The 17,130-nt window shown below is 38.8% G+C and overlaps 2 protein-coding genes across 7 annotated transcripts in view; both read right to left on the bottom strand.

Annotated features, from left to right (window-relative positions):
* Nucleotides 1–4,468, bottom strand: part of TBK1 (TANK binding kinase 1) — a 40,994-nt gene extending 36,526 nt beyond the window's left edge. For all 3 annotated transcript variants that reach the window (XM_032493327.1, XM_032493328.1, XM_032493329.1), the window contains exons 1-2: nucleotides 4,168–4,468; nucleotides 1,623–1,740 (exon numbers count right to left, since the gene is read on the bottom strand). In XM_032493327.1, the coding sequence (XP_032349218.1) occupies nucleotides 1,623–1,709 (87 nt within the window). In that variant the 5' untranslated portion in view covers nucleotides 1,710–1,740; nucleotides 4,168–4,468. The remainder of the gene's footprint in view (nucleotides 1–1,622; nucleotides 1,741–4,167) is intronic.
* Nucleotides 4,469–7,233: 2,765 nt separating this feature from the next.
* XPOT (exportin for tRNA) overlaps nucleotides 7,234–17,130 on the bottom strand; it is a 134,079-nt gene continuing 124,182 nt past the window's right edge. For 3 of the 4 annotated variants that reach the window (XM_032493318.1, XM_032493317.1, XM_032493321.1), the window contains 6 exons: nucleotides 16,580–16,696; nucleotides 16,292–16,407; nucleotides 15,548–15,595; nucleotides 12,270–12,341; nucleotides 10,239–10,295; nucleotides 8,243–9,076 (listed from right to left, as the gene is read on the bottom strand). In XM_032493318.1, the coding sequence (XP_032349209.1) occupies nucleotides 9,044–9,076; nucleotides 10,239–10,295; nucleotides 12,270–12,341; nucleotides 15,548–15,595; nucleotides 16,292–16,407; nucleotides 16,580–16,696 (443 nt within the window). In that variant the 3' untranslated portion in view covers nucleotides 8,243–9,043. Of the gene's footprint in view, nucleotides 7,850–8,242; nucleotides 9,077–10,238; nucleotides 10,296–12,269; nucleotides 12,342–15,547; nucleotides 15,596–16,291; nucleotides 16,408–16,579; nucleotides 16,697–17,130 lie in introns of those variants that run through there. The other variant, XM_032493320.1, reaches the window with a different exon arrangement.

The raw sequence follows: 17,130 nt of genomic DNA, 5'->3' as shown, positions 1-17,130 counted from the left end.
GCATACTAAGTGCAGGCACTTACAAGAACGACACCGGTATCTAAGTAAGGAAAGAGGATCAGAATATGTGAGATACTGACTAGTGCCAGGCACTTTATATATGCCTCCCTCAATTTCTATCACTACTGCCGACCTCTCACTCTATCAGTTTCTAATTTATGTTCCTTCCAATGCCACCTTGCCACTAAATCCAAAATTCTTTGTGGGCAGGAACTGCACATTACTCATAGCTAAAATTACTAGGTCTGCCATAGCGTCTGACACATACCAAGTGATAATTAGAGTTTGTTAAGTTAATTTGGGTCACAGAAAACAGACCATCAGATGTGTCTCACTGCTCAATTCTGTGTTGCCACCCGTTTTCTCTTCTTGGCACAGCACACAAAACATAAACATTTCCAGGACAGAAATATCCAAGGTTGATCACTATGAGCTTGATCAAGGACCAGAACCTGTGGACAATTCTAAAGCTGGAGGGGGAAAAAAGCCAAAAACTGCATGATATCTGATTCTTTCTCTAAGAGCCACAGAGGAAGCAGCCTCTCCCCGATTAATGCTTGTCTCATTGTCACAGACAGAACTGACTGGTAGTCTCAAAGCTACAGAAAAATAGAAGGAAACTCCCCCTTACTAAAATATGTAGAGCTTCTGTGCTGAATTCATAGTGCTGAAAAATTAGTGGACGATTATCTGCATTATAAAGGGATTTTTAAAAATTTCATTATTTCTCCAGCTTCCTTCGCAGAATAGAAACTTTAACGATCTTAAATTTCTTCATTTTAAATGACTTTAATTATCTTTAATTTCATCCTACCAACACAGAATCTGACACAAAGTCCTTTTGGTTCTTGAAATGCCTCTGGGATTAGTCCCTTTACTCTATTCTCACTTCCACCAACAAGCTCTGATGACCTCATACCAGGGTATAGCCTTCTAAACCTGGGCTCCTTGGTTTCTTTTTTTAAATTGAAGTATAGTCAGTTTACAATGTGTCAATTGCTGGTGTACAGCATAATGTTTCAGTCATACGTACACATATATTTCTTTTCATATCCTTTTTCATTATAAGTTACTATAAGATATTGAATACAGTTTCCTATGCTGTACAGTAGAAACCTGTTTATCTATTTCTGGGCTCCTTGTAGATAATCTCATTTTACTCCAGTCTACCTTGCAGAATGCTGCTCTACTCGGGGCACAAAGCCTTAGTACAGCACAGCAGAATCGTCTGTGGGTTTCCCCCCAAACTCCCTACCTGTCTCCTCACCATGCCTCCCTCCACTACCTCCTACCCCAAATCACTGCCGCACTGAACCTCTGTCAGTGACGTCACTCACTACTGTGGGAAGACTAGGCTGAGGAAAGAACCAAAAGGCACAACACTAATCTTTCCCAGTCTTTTTTTCCAGCCAACCTTCTGTTTTTCTCCACTGCCCAGGACATGACTTCTGCCACCAATGGGCAGATATCTCTGCACTGGCTCTAACACAAGTCATATCTTAAATAATGACAAAAACAGATATTCTCTTCAGACAAAATAATCAAAACCACCAAGTCTCACATTAGTACAAGTGTGTGTCTCAGAAGACGACACATACAGAGCTTTCACCCTCTGTACCAACCTTATGTCTTCCACGAAAGACATTTGCTGTAGCTCCCTGGCCTAAGATATCAGATAAAAGCCACAGGTGATTAGAAGTGCTCTGCATCTCGGCTTGGTCAGGCGATCCTCTTGTTATACTAAGAGAAAAGAAAAGAAAAAAAAGTACACATTTGTTTTAAGGGAATAATACATTTAAGAGACAAATATTAGCTATTTTTAGTCTCAGGTAAGATTAACTATCACTTGTTGCTAAATCAAAGTGTAGAAACAGTCCAATGTAAAAATCTAACTTTCCAGCAGTATTAAAGGCTAAAATGCCATGTGGGGTCTGAAAAAACATTCACCAATGACACCTTATATATTCAATTTAACTCACTCTTCACAGGGCTGAAAAAATATCTATTTCCCTTCTAATTTTGTCTCTGTCAATAAGAATGGTATTGGCCATTTACCTCCTTAAAATGTTTTGAAAGATTAATCAATAATAAATCATGTTTTAAAATTTAAAGTGATAAGGTTAAATACAAAAGAAGTATAGAAAAAAATTACTTTGTTTCCTTCAAAGGCAGGGCAACACTAAGAAAACCACTGTTGCCACAGTATAACACTTCCATAACTTAAAATTTCATCTACATAGAATCTGACAATTCATGATGGAAAGGTAACATTTCAGCAGTAAATTCTGAAATAAATTTAAGGATAGTTTTTCCAATCTCCAAGTATATAAATATACGTATACCAAGAGTATATTACAAAGTCTTAAAGAATAAGCAAGGGGATGCTATGCATGTATGGGGGTAGGAGGTATATGGAAAATGTCTGCATCTTTTGCTCACCTGTGAACTTAAAACTGCTTTAAAAAAATAAAGTCTATTAAAAAAAAAAAAAAGCATTACCCCTAGCCTTGTCCTTTAATATTGAAAAGTCATATAAATATAATGATATTAAAGGGTTTGAGCTCCACACTGGAATAAAAATGAGGTCTGCTAAATAGCATTAACACTTGTCCCACCATGCCACCTCAAACTTGATGGAATATCAGATTAAAACAGATCTTAATATCCCTTCATAGTTAAGACAGAACAGAGCAAGTATTCGGTCATGAATTAATGACTGCCAATATTCCAAGGAGGGTTAGGAACACAAAGAATGGCCAGGCGTCTAAATTTCACCCATCTTGATGTACCAAGATACATGTATATAATTCTAACACCCATCTAATTCAGATAAGGGAATTTTACATACAGCAACATATTGGAAATAAGCACTAAAAATAAGATAGCTTTTTTCAAAATATGAAATACACATTTATCCAGCTACTGAGGTAATAATAAACTTCTCAAATATCTTTCAGTAACATTATCAAATATTTCTCAATAATGAAAAGCTTTCCTAATTAAGGTAACTTTGCTGTTTAACTGTAAATGACAGTGTCATTAGGTACCTACATGTACCTAGTGGATAACATAAAACACGTTTATCATCTAAAGTATCTGCTCTCTATATGCAGATACAAAACTACAGTATCACAATGATCAGGGGAAACGTCTTTTGAAACTATCCAATAACCCCCCAACAACAGCATGCTAAAACATGACTCAGCACACCCAGAGGGTGCTTGCTATACAAACCTTATCAAAATTTTGACACAGTATAGGCATGATGCTAGTGATCCTGCCTTAAGTCTACTTCCTTATACTGTCCAAAATGAAAGTCACCGTTTGTACACAGATGAAAACAGGTTTGGTGACGCCGCATATGGACAAAGTAACAGGATTTCTAAACTCTACCACTACATGAATCATTTGTTAAACAGATATTACATTCAGCATTCTACAGTTAAAAAAAAAAGGCGGTTTTTGGTTATGGATTTGACAATTACTGAATAGAACTTGTTTTGAGGCCACCTACCGAAAATACCTGGGAAATGGACTGGAAAATACACTCGTAAGCCATTTCCCAAAGGAAACGTTTGGGAATTTGCATTAAATGTGTGTACACTGAAAACGTCTTCAGCTTCTAGATTCCGGTGAGTCAAGCCCCGCTGTTACCACCGAAGCCCTAATGACACGTCTCTTTTTGTTTGTCTGAAAAATTAATCGATTTAAACACCGCCAATCCTGTCCACGCTCGGAAAGAGAGGTAGAACGGGGCCAGTCTAACTCCAAGGGAAGGGGCATCCCGCCGTCCGGGCGGCCAGGGCCCAGCCCCGGTAACCGATACATCCTCTTCCTCGGTGCCCAACGCCACTACACCGGGAGGGCCAGGGTCAGAGGGCCGGCCGTGAGGCGACGAGTCCCGACGCAGGGGACCGGGCCCGCGCCACCTTTCCACCCGCTTCGCACGCCCCAGACACCCGGGAGGCGGCGTCCGCCCAGCCAGGGTCCGGGGAGGGCTCGGCCTCGGGTCGCGCGGGGCTCCTCGGGTCGCCCGCTCCGCCCCCGCCCTGACTCAGCATCCCAGTTTCCCACAGGGGGCAGGAGCGCTCCGCGCGGGCGGTGCCCCGCTTGGCTGCCCGCGTCCGGCGCGGCTTCGGCCCCTCCGCCCGCGCTAGCCTCGCTTACCGCGCCCGGTCTCCGCCGCGCCACCCTCAGCGGGCTCCCGCGGCCTTCTTGCGCCTCAGGCCACTTCCGGCTTCACGAGCCCTGGCCGGGGGCCACGTGACCGACGGCCGGCGCGCGCCGGTGCGCGTGCGCACGCCAGCCGGACCGGCCTGGGCCTCCGCCGCCAATCCCCCCACCGCGGCCGGCTGCCCGAACCTCTGTGGCAAGGGGTCGGGTGGAGGGGTTGGGGGGAGTCTGCAGTCCGATTCCGTCCACACCCTCTTCCTCTGCCTGTCCCCCCTTACTCTGAGGGAGAAGCCGCAGAGCCCTGCGCAGTGAGCACAAGGGTTCAGATTCCCACAGCTGTAAATCCCGCCCCGTCCCCGACAGCCAAAGGCGGAGTGCGGGAGTGGGGAAGAGACAGCGGAGCGGTGATTACAAACTTGCAAGTAATCCCAGGTGTGCGGAATGCGCGACACGTGAGGAGCCATCACTGGGGGGATCAGTCTGTATGTATTTTAAAGGCCACGTTGACCACAGGAGGGTCAGATTATTGCCGAATTACTCAAATTCGGACATGAGATTCTTAATGTAAATCAGTTCATTTAATAACTCCCTCTTTTTAGACGGTATTTTGGAAAATGGTAACTTTGGAGAATCTAAGGACCAAAATCAGACCTCCTGCAGTGTTCCTGCCGCTAAGATCTCAAGCAGCTATTCCTGAGAGTGATCTCTTCTGCCCACTGATAGCACGCAGCCTTTCTGTCAACGTAGAGGCCACAGAGACATCTGCTGGCGAGGGCTAAATTCTGAGAGGGAAGAGGAAGGAGTACTTCACAGATGAAAAAGATAGGAACCAGCAATAAAATAGGAAACCACGGCAGAGTAGTTAAGAGCAGAGGCTCTTGAATGAACAAACCTAGGGCTGCAGTCCCAGCTCCCCCTGCCAAATACCGACTCTAAGCAACTTTTTGTTTTTTTAACCTACGCCTGTTTTATCATATATCGTATCTACCATGGAGATAAGAAAAGCCAACTGTAATGCGTTGTTACAAATGAAGTTACTTTATTAAACTTTTAAACAATGTTTAAGTGATGGAATCACTTGAACATATCTATATGCTGCTTACAATTCCAACTAATTTTAGTTCTCCCCTATCTAATGCCAAGAGGAGCTGCAAAGTTCTTGACAGCAGTCTGAAGGCCTCGATTCACATGTTTACCACTTAAGTGATGAACAGAAATACATTTCCTTAAAGGTCAAGCTATTTGTGAACCAATTAATGTTACTATTTAAGATTTAAATAAACTGCTAGGCACAGAACTATACCAGGCATAAAAAAACTCTTGTGGTTTCATAGTTTAGTCATGCAAATCTGTCTTTTTGCCTCAATGACCTTAACCTGTTTCCAGGTGAGATTCACCCTTGAGATAATTATTTAGCTGTTTGCTTTTGGAGACTAAGTACAGTACAATTGAGGTAATCCATGAAGGAATGGAGTTTCCCAATTGCTATGGTTCTCCCTAAGTAAAGTGCTCTGGGCAACTTCAGGGAAGGAAGATGGGAATTATTACACATGATTACGTAACATGAAGTTTAACTTCTATTATAGACTCTTAATTTCCATGGTTTGATTTTGCTTAGCTCTGAACACTTGGAATATTCTGAGGGGCTTTAAAAAGCCAGGGGAAAAGGAGGCGGTGTCACCTTTACATATACAGAATAAACTGTACAGTAATAATAGCTATATCAAGGCTTTGTTTGCAGATGTGGTAATAAGCTCTTTTCATGTTTAACTTACTGAATTCTTAGTCATGAGGTAGTTATCATTTCCCCCATTTTACAGATGGGGAAACTGGGGCAGGGAGAAGTTATCTAACTTGCTCAAGGTTCTGAAACTAATTACTGGCAGGACTGCTATCTGAACCTCCATAATTTGGATCCTGAGTTCAAAGATCGCTGCAACAGGTGCAATGATCTCTCCCACAGTACAGGGGGACTTGTCAAAGAGACAATTAGCTCTCACTCATCTATTTTTAAAACCATTTTCATCGAAATACGGTCGTCCCTCAGTATCCACAGGGGAGTGGTTCCAGGACCCTCCCCCCAGATACCAAAATCCTTGGATGTTCAAGTCTCTCACATAAAATGGTGTATTTGCATGTAATCCACACACATCCTCCCATATACTTAAAATCATTTCTAGATTACTTACAACTAATGCTAATGTAAATGCTATACACATAACATTATATATATGTATAATGTTGCCCAAGTGCAGCAAATTCAAGTTTTGCTTTTTGGAATGTTCTTGAATTTTCCTGAGTATTTTTGATCAAGGGGTGGTTGAATCCATGGATGTGGAACCTGTGGAACTCATAGGTACAGAGGGCCAGCTGTATAATATACATTCCACTGACCTGTTTTTACAATTAATTGTCAACTTGGTTTACCTTTATTCTATGATGTAAGGAAAATGTTTAAAATCTCTTCTGGAATTAACTCCAGGAAAAGATTTATGTACAAAATTTAGGATATAATTTTAGGAAGTTTGTAAGACCACTGAAGCCCATCCATGAAACCTCTAGGGACCACATGGGCCAATGGTTAAAAAGAGCCTCAACCTGCCCCCCCCCCCCAAATCCTACTTGGGCTTTTATAACTTAAACTTAATTGATGACTGCACGAATTCCGCTGCTCAGTTTTCTCCATCTTAATTTTCCAGTACTACTACGGATATTGTTTGTTTTCCTGCTTTCTCGCACAGCCATGGATATAAATGGGGAAGGCGGGGAACTAAGTGGGCAAGCCACCACTCGTAAGCATCATAAGCACACACACCTATCCTGTGCCCTTCGTGACCCAGTGAGAAGGGAAAGACCAGATTTTTAATTCTATCAACACAGGCTTTTTCTAATGCATTTTAAAAGAGCCTAAGTTATTTCACAGAACTAAGTTGCATGTGATCTTTTAGAAGCATAATTAAATCATCCATACACTTAGATATGCAATCCTTTGAATGGGAAATCAGGGAGAGAGGAGAAAATAAGGTTGAAGTATTTATAATAACTCCAACAAAGACTTGGTAGATTTCACTACGTAAAATTTATTGGCCTTTTTTTCTTTTTATAAAAAATGTGTAACACCAGCACCTACTCTTCAATCAGTTAATTTATGAAACCATTCTCTTCTGTAGAATACACAATGGCATTGAAACAGTTTAAAGAAACGTAAAGGCTATCTACAAAAAATTAGTTTTGATTTATTGTATTCCCCCTGTACTTTATGAGTCTGCACACATAGAAGAAAATTAAAAATTTAAAACATTTTATATTCAGCAATTAAAAAAAAAAGTACACTGTTTTCCAGCTATGGTCTTTATAAAGGACTTAAAAGTTTCAGGTTAAAAAAAAGGTACTAGGATAAGTCTGCTGCATATTATAACAGCACTTTTAGATAGAACGATTTGAACTGGCATGCAAGCAACTTCTCTAGTTGTCACATACCTGTAATTCAGGGAAAATTACACCCATTTTACTGAAAAATCCCAATACATATACTGCAATAAGCTCAAAGCAATGTTAAAAAGACCAGTGTGAATGGCACACAAGAACTGCTTCTTTATAAATTAACTGGAATTCCTGGTGATGAAGCAGGCACAGGGAGGTCCAGTCCTTAGGGCTTTGCTCTCTGGAAGAACACCTGTAAATAAAGTACACTTAGTGCCGATGTCAGAAGAAGTCACCTTCTACCTGAAGAACAACTCCAATTTACTGGGTACTACTAGTCACTCTTGTAAAATACAATGAACTATTTAAAGTATTTCACATACTTCATAAATCCACACATAATACAAGTTAAGAACTTGCTCATCTGGACAATCTGATAAGGTCTAGAGATAACTTAAGTTGCCATTACTAAGCTGAGAAACTAGTGAAAATGTGGTTATTACCGCCAATGCTGAGAGATTCAAACAGTCAGAGGAAATCACGCTCTTGACACCTTTTTGCTGACTGGCACTACTTTCAAAGTTAATGGTAAGAAATTAAATTTTGAGGAAGAAATAAGTCAAAGCTAAAGATAACAGCTGTTATCCTTTGAGGAATTTACTATTTATTTATTATTTAAAAAAAAATACTTCCAGTTCAACATTTAAGACTATGAACAAGTAGGCAAGAGGCTGTGCTAGGCACTAGCCCAATACCTTCCACAGTTGGGTAGATACTAAGTGCGCGCTAGAAAGAGTAAATAGTAGGCAGTAAGCTCAATAAGAATAAGGATTGTAGTAATCATTATATCCCGAACACCTCATAGACCAGACATTCATTTAACAATTATTAACAATCTACTAAATAGAGAGAAAAACTGATCGCTACATGAGCAAAAGAAAGCCTTACAAAGAGGCCATGTTTGAGAGAAGCCTAGAAGAATGGGTAGAATTCATAAAGGAGAAGGTTGCTAATAAGGCAGGATTACTGAAGAACAGCAAGAATAGTAAAGACTGTTTCTGCATGAGAAACCATAAATGTAGCCTGAGATTAGAATATGACAAAAAAATAGCTAAATGCCAAACTAAGAGACATGAACATTTTTTTAGTCAACAATAGGTTTATGAAGATTATGAGGAAGGGGAATGAATTTCAGAGGACAGAGATCAGCTTGGATGGAACAAGGGAAGGGAAATCAGAGTGAGATAACATAAGCCTACACCAGAGTGGCAGCAGAGACAGACAGGAAGAGTCAGCTGGATCAAATAATCAGATAGGAATAGAGTTGGCACAAAGAAGGGACTTCGTTTTTTCCAACTAGAAGAATAATGCTAACACTGAAGAGAAGTAGGGCTTGGGAGGAAGACTTCAAATGCTTTTAGGTGAATGTGTTTGGAGCATAAGACTGCTACAATGTACTTCGATCTGCTGTTACAGATACCTGTAATAGAAAGTTACAGTTTTTTTAGTCCTTTAGTCCAGTGTGATTGAACAGTTATTTAACAGAGGTAACTTCCACAGACACTTTGCTTTTATGGGGAAATGGGACAGGGGAAGGTTCTCAATAAAAAACAATAATTCTCAATATCTTCTCACAAATGCTTGTCAGTTTAAGCTGACAAGGGAAAAAAACTAGCAAAGGAAGATGTTAGAACAAAGTCAAAGGATGGTATGTTTATTTATCAGCAAAGCCCCTTGACTTCAGTGCTTTGGGCCAAAGAACCAGTGAGCCACTCATTAAGTTACCCGCCACCATGAGTTTTAGCACAGTACTTTATTCTCAAATTTGTTGAATGAAGATAATAAATAATAAAAATAAAGACAATTCCTTATCCTGTCACACTGTAACTTTATTTCCAGACTAGGAGCTCCTTGTGGGCAGGGAGAGTCATTCATATTGGTATTTGCAGCAATTAGCATAGTGCCCATTACCCAAAAAGTTGTCCCTGAGAACAGAATGACTCGAGCGCCTGGATGAGAGGAAGACAGATTTGTTTCATGGATTTCACTGTATAATGAATACCAAATAAACACCTGGTACTTACCACCAACTTGGAGGTTGGCTGGTTTGTTTTAATTCAGTGATTTTATGAATGTAAAAGAGCCTTAATGACCAAATCTGAGGATTCTGTTTTTTTTTTGTCCATTTTACAATTAAAAAGTTTCAAGATAGGTTTCAACTAAGTAACTCATACTTCTGCTTTTGATCTTTAGCTCTTTCCTTCCAACTCAATATGGACAGTTGTTCTTAAACATGACTTATCCTCCCAGTCCTATAGTTCCTATTTAATCACATCACAAAACTGTAAAAGAAAACTGACATCTTCATACCAACGTGCTCAGACACATACCCTTTCAGTGTGCTTATTAACTTTCTATAATCTTACGTAGGAGTTCAGTTGAAAGAAGCTTCACAGAAAACTCTGAAGGATAACATCTATTAACTGGATTCTTAGAAGCAGGTTTTAGAGCAAAGAAATCCCCCAAACACGTAACAATTGGTCAAACTACAGTATGACACAGTATCGTGTAATATGTATTCTCTCTTGGCTCTGACACATCACCTAACTATATGAAGATAAGGAAGTTTTCCAAATACCTACCTTTAAGTAGTTTTTAAAAACTTTAGCATCAGGCTGCTGAAGTGCCTGACAAAACTCCTGGGAGGCCATGGGGAGAGGAGAGAGAGAAAAGAATGAATCTATTTGTATTACAGTCATCATAATTCAAAGCCACAGTATTCTTTTAAAATTGTGATAGAAAAACCATAAAATTGAGCATCTTACGCATTTTATTTATGTATATAGTATAGCAGTGTTAACTATATACACACAGTCATGCAACAGATCTCTAGAATTTTTTAATCTTGCAAAATTGAAACTGTAGGTACCGATGAACAACTCCCCCTCCCCCACTTCCTCCAGCCCCCAGCCACTGCTATTCCACTTTCTTGTTTCTAAGAACTGGACCACTTTAGATACTTCATATGAAGACTGGCTTATATCATTTCATGTAATGTCCTCAAGGTCCATCTATGGTGTGTGTAGCCTATGGTAGAATTTCCCTATTTTTTTTTTTTTTAAAGGCTGACTCATTCCATTGTATGTATATACTGCATTTTATTTATCCATTCACCTGTCAACGGACATTTAGGTTGCTCCAAATCTACAGTATTCACATTATAACTTATCAAAATTAACCTGAACAGTTCCTCACCAAAAGGTTATGTGACGTTTCCAAATGCAACACTCGTCAGACAGGCTGCTTTCATTTTGGACAACATGGCTCTCCTGGACAAGGCTGGCTCCTGCCTCAGCAGGATGAGTGGGACCAAAACTACACGGCTAGGCCCATCCTCACCCAGTAACAGGGGGAACTGAGCAGAGCCAGACCAAAAGAGAAAGACAAAATCCTCTTCAACAGAATTGTGTAAAAATGTTGTCAAAGGGCATATGAAAAAGGGAAAACTGGGAGTCATTATTTTTATAAGCAAATAATTAGACAGAAATGTAGTAATTTTGCTTCATTTAGCAATCTGGGAAACTATTGAACTATTCAAAATTGAATGATGTATTTCTATTTTGATAGGCATTAGGATCATATGAGTAATTAGTTAATTTATTATTTTCATAAAATATTAATTTACTTATATAATAAATGATAACAGAACATTCATTAATATCCAAGTTAAAGATAAGTCATGAGATAATAAACTCATTAAAAATGAATTTTATGATTACTTTTTTGTGAGATCTATTTTTCAGCATCTTTTATAAAATGAAATTATTAAACAACTGTTGATGAAGAAACAATTCTTAGAATCTACACAAGAAATTCTAATTTTAATCAGACCTCTGATACCTCATTAGATCTATGTGCTGTTGGACAAGTCTGGATACCTATATGCCCAGAAAACGGAATGCCTTCACAAAAATGTCTCTGAAGTACTGCAAAAGTTTAAGACCACTTTCCAGTCACTAACCTCAAAATATGGTTTCAGATTGATGAAGTAACCATTGATAAGCCTGGCCTACGTAAAATCAACTGCCTGGCACAAATCTTCAGAACAGAGGTTCACGTGCCACGGCCTGCTCTGGAAGTCTCGGGGAGCCTACTGGATTCCTTTTAGCATGTTTTAAAAATACATTTATAATATATGGGATTACAAAGGAAACTAATTATAGTGAATTATGGCTATCAAATATATTTTTGATATGTGGCAGAATAAGAATTACTGACTCTGATAACAAAGTCTGGTGGCATGTATTAGTAACTCATAATTTCAAAAAATTGAAGTATAAATAATATTTTGAGATCTCTGAAACAACTAATGTGATACAAAAACATTTGTGATTTCTAAGGGGACAAAGTCACAGGCAATGCAAATATGACTGTGATTTGTCACTTACACAATGATAGGAAATTAAATTTCTCTTAAAAGTAGTGAAAATAAAAACATAATTTTTTCCCATTCGATTTCATAGACCTATGAAAGTCTGGACTTTTGCTATCCTACACATAGTAAAACATCAAGGTGAATGCAATTTGACCTTCCAGAATCAAAATTTATATTGAACTGCATAGCTGTATTTCTTTAATTAAAAATAAGGAAAACCTGCTAGGACAGCTCTTACCTGAATTATCTCTGGAGCTACTTGCAAGGAAGGCAGGTATTCTTGTTGCAGATACTGAACACATTCTGGGCCCTGAAATTAAATTGGAACAATATATGTATACTTTAAACACAACATGGTATTGTGATTAATAACACAGATTCTAAAGCCAGACTGCTTTGGTTTGAAGCCTGGCTCTGGCAAATTTCTGGTAACTTGGGCATGTTACTTAACCTCTCTGAGCCTCAGTTTCCCTATCTGAAAAATGGAGTTACTGTGAGGACTGAATGAGTTAAGAAATGTAAAGCTTTTAGAATAGCACTTACCACTCACGACATGTTAACATTACCTAGTGTTATGCAGTGCTAAAGATTAAACAAACACGCTTCTAAATGCACAAGGTCACAGTGCCAGAGCCTGGTTCCACGCACTGAAAGGACGCTGCAAAGAGAGGTGCTCCCGTTTCAGTCTACCACTGGATGGACTATAGAGTGTCTATTGGTGAGTGAGGGGAAGCCTGTGGGCAGTGCCAGGGTAATGAACATCTTAACAAAAAGCACGCCTCCCTTTTCTGTTTAAGAAACTAGGAAACAGAAATTTAGTAGCCAGGTGAGGAAACCAAGACCCAGAAAGACGGGGTGATTTGCCCAGTCTGCTGTTAATTAAGTCTACTAAAATGCAGGGCACCAGACTTCTAAAACCCTTTTTCTTCATTGCCAAGTGCTTGCACTATTAGATGCTGAAACGGTAATAATAGTTTTCTGGGGTTTTGAGGGGAGGGTTAAACTCTGTGCAGGGAAGGAAGAAGCCCTACCCCTAACCCCTATCCCATCTCAGCAGCTAGAGGAACTTAGGACGCAATTTGAAAATGGTTTTCCTATAGCAATTTGTCTTTGAGAGGGTGGCCTCAACCAAATGTAATAAATCCAATACTTCAAAAAATAAAACAAACGAACAAAAAACCCAACACAACAGCTAATTTCACTTTCAAACTTGAATCTGACTTAAAGGCTTTAATATGTTAATGACTCCAACTTGGTCCAACTGGAAGTAATAGTTACCAAAATGAAATCAATCCAATTCTCCTCAATGTATTTCTCCCTGTATTAGCACCTGGATTTTCCATTTAATATTACTGCTCCTGAATCAAAGGATTTCTTTATGTTTCCTCCTCTACCCTGCTCCTGGGCCTCTAACCCAATGGATCTAGTTCACGATTTAATGACCCTTCAAAGGAAACCTGTTCCTGAAAGGAGGTAACACTGCATTGTTTGTGAAAGTTTCTCACATCCCTTCTGCGTTCCTCCTCACCTTTTTCTTTAGTCTACTCTCCCTAACACTTAGTGCCCCTACACTGCTCACCATCACATTTTAACCCCACTGTTATCACTTAAAAATGGAGTGTTTTTTTTTTTAAATCAGGAACAGTATAAAATCAGTAAACTTATACCTCAAGAGGAAGTCAATCAGGTAAATAAACAAAAAGATAGAACAACGAAGCAAAACATTTTCAAATATAATGTTCCATTTGACTCAATTCTGTGTGTGTCTAAACGACAGCTTTTAAGGGACAAGAGAAGAAATTCTGAATTGTAAGTATCATTCTTACTATTGGTTATTCCTCATCCTCCTTGACTCTCTAGCATCCAACAGTGTCAGCAAGTCTCCTCTCATGATTCTCTTCCCTTAACTTTCATACCTTTGGTTCTATTTCTAGCTTTCTCTTGACCCTTGCTCTAGCCAAAGTTCTTTCTGTCTTGGTCTTAGAAAGTCTCATTCATTCCTACTATTTCACCTTAACTAACTACAAATTGAGTATTCCAAAATCAGTACTTAGTTCTAACTGCTTCAGACCCACATTCCAAAGAGTTGTCCAAACATTTTTTCCACTTAGCCATCCTAAATTACAACCCCACTGCCTACTGACTTTCCAACTTTCCCATGGAACACAACACCCCTAGTCCCGTTGTAGTTTTTAGCTGTTCTGCCTCCACACTTTAGCTAAACAGGGTAACACTATTTTCTACCAAATCTACCATCTGACCTGTCTTCATACACCTATCACTTAACTTTGCCCAGAATGCCAGCTCCTCGTCAGTCCAATGAATCTACATTTGTTTTAAGGTCTACCAAAAACCAGAAAAACACCCCCTCTTTCCAATCGTTGTTTTAGATTGCCCTCGCAGGCACAGCTGCTCCTTCATCTTTAGTCCCACAGTATTACGTTTGATACAAATGTATTGATTTAAAATACCTTTATTAAAGTAGTTACTTAACTCATCCCACTCAGTTGTTCAGGTACTGGTCTCCCTGATTCTAAGATCCACAAATACTGGGTGATTTTTTATTCATCTTTATACAGATCCCCTGCAGCTCCAAAATACCTACCCCTCCCCCTAGCACATAGCAGACATAGTGAAAATGCTGAATTGAAAACTCTTTGAATTTCTTTCATAATCAAAAATTCAAGGTCAAATGAGGGAGTGGGCTGAATGGAGACTCTGAATAAGACCTCATGCTTTTCTTAGGAGGCAGAGGAAAGCTGCTGCTCAACAGCTGACTGCAGCTATGCAGGAATGCCAGTCCTGTGGTGGCGTCCCAGCTTTGAGAAGTTAAAGACAGAAATTTTTGTTTAAAAAAAAAAAAAAAAAGAAAAAGTCTGATTTTAAAATGTTTTTAATCAGTTCAAATTATTTAAAAATATTGTTTAAGGCAAACAACACGTCAGCTAGATTCAGCTCAGAATCACCTATGATTCATACAGATGATTAGACGAACAAAGAGAACGGACAATGTAAGGTAGCAATGTGCTCTAACCAGTCTGTAGTACAAAGAAGTTGGACAAACCTGTGCAGAACCTACTAGGTTCTGAACTCTGAATCTTGAAATTCTGATTAAGATTTTTCACATTGTTTGCCAAACCAAAGAAACATACACTTTAATCTCCCAGTTACCCAACACAAAGTACAATAATGGATACTGCTACTTTCAGCCAACCCCTCCCTCATATCCAAAAACGTCAGAACCGAAGTTAATTAACTTTTATAAAAGATACAGCTTTCATAAACAAGACACACTCATGAGGGGAGGATATAGCTCGGTGTCAGAGTGAGTGCTTAGCATGCACAATGTCCTGGGTTCAATCCCCGGTACCTCCTTTAAAATAAATAAACAAACCTCAATATAAATAAACAAACCTAACTTACTCCCCTGCCAAAAAAAAAAAAGAACAAGACATACTCAATTAAAACCATGAGAAATATATACGTGAGATAAAAGTGAAGTGGTATGGAGCTTACCCGTTTGAGATGAATTGTTTTCAGCGTCACTGCACACTCGGACAGAGCCTGTGAAAAACAAATTTAAGAACTTTAATACTGTCAATTCTTGGTTACTAATCCAGTTTTTCTCTTTATTTCCCCAGCCACTGCTCATTAACATTTACCTCCAAAGAAAGGATGGAGAAAGGAAAGGTAACAGGCAGATAGAACAAGTATATTAGATAGACAATTCAGAAGATAGAAAAATACAGAAATGCTATCTAAATACAATAAATGATAATTATGAAACCTAGCTTTTACTAGGTCCTGGGGAAATGAGTAAAGGGCAACTATTTGATATTAAGTATTCTGCAGATAAGATCTGGGGAAACTATCATTCAAGAAAGAAAAAGTTACTCGTGAACTTGAATTAGAAAAGAAAACATTAAGCACAAGTTTTAGGATGAAAGTAGTGGCGTGAAACTAATAACTCAATCAAGCTTTAAACAATGTTTGCATCACCCTTTCATGGTCTAAGAAAGAGTCTTGGATGTTAAAGTTGGAGGAGCTGGGTTTTATATATTCAACTTTAACATCAGGATTTAGCAAGAATCCATAAAAGATCCAAAAGGTACTATCAAGTTTTTAAAAATAAATCTTAATTTGAAATTATCTTTAAAAAGAGGGTATTGAAACCTAATATAATCACCTGGCATTAAGGAAGAAATTGTGAGTTAGAATGCAAGATCTACACAAGGTAAACAGAGATTCCTAGATGCTTACCAATACTGTCTGTGCATCTGCCAGGTCAAAGGTTTGTTTTAAAGGTGCTAGGAAACATGCGGGGACAATGTGCTTATAAACAAAATCAGCAAATCCCACTGGTCCATCTTTACCTCCTGTCAAGAGAATTCAAATTTTCATCTTTTATAAAAAGAAAAATCACTTAATTTATCACTGGGAAAATCAACTCCCAGCTCCTATGTTAGGGCTGGGATCTCATTTCATCTCTCTTGTCTTAGAAAATAGGTTGGGGAATGAAGTTTTGTTATTTTTTAAAAATCATCTTACCCCAGAGTTCTACCAACTTGGAGAGGATAATAAAACACGTTTTTTGGGCAATTGGATCTGGATATTCAACCGCTCCTTGAATAACAGTAACCAGCACTCTTTCTACATTCTCTGCACCTGAAGAGAAAAAAACATTTGTGTTCAATCTCAAAAAGAACTAGAAAGCTAACCTGAAGCTTTCACTTCATACACATTAACAAGACAAAAGCATTTACAGAGTTGATAAGATCCCTTTATATTAACATGACTTCTAAGTTTTCAGCATAAAACACTGAAAAATCACTATTCCTTTATTATCTTGTCCTCTGGATTTCTAGACAGCAAAATTCTGTTTATCGATACAGTCCTGTTTATTTTTAATTTCAAAATGACAACGTAACTGGTAAGATTCAATTGTATGGTCGATTCTACCAAGTAGCCACCATACTATTTAAACTACTAAGGAACCAATTAAAGAACACTGCTTTAGGAAGAAGGGAATTGAATATAAATTAATTGTAAGGTCCTCTATGTGAAAGTGATTCCCACCCTGATAAATCAACTGTCATCCT

The sequence above is a fragment of the Camelus ferus genome, chromosome 12, assembly GCF_009834535.1.
Source record: "Camelus ferus isolate YT-003-E chromosome 12, BCGSAC_Cfer_1.0, whole genome shotgun sequence".
NCBI classification, from domain to species: domain Eukaryota; kingdom Metazoa; phylum Chordata; class Mammalia; order Artiodactyla; family Camelidae; genus Camelus; species Camelus ferus.
The sequence above is the reverse complement of the archived record's forward strand: the minus strand, read 5'-3'. Positions and strand labels throughout refer to the sequence as shown.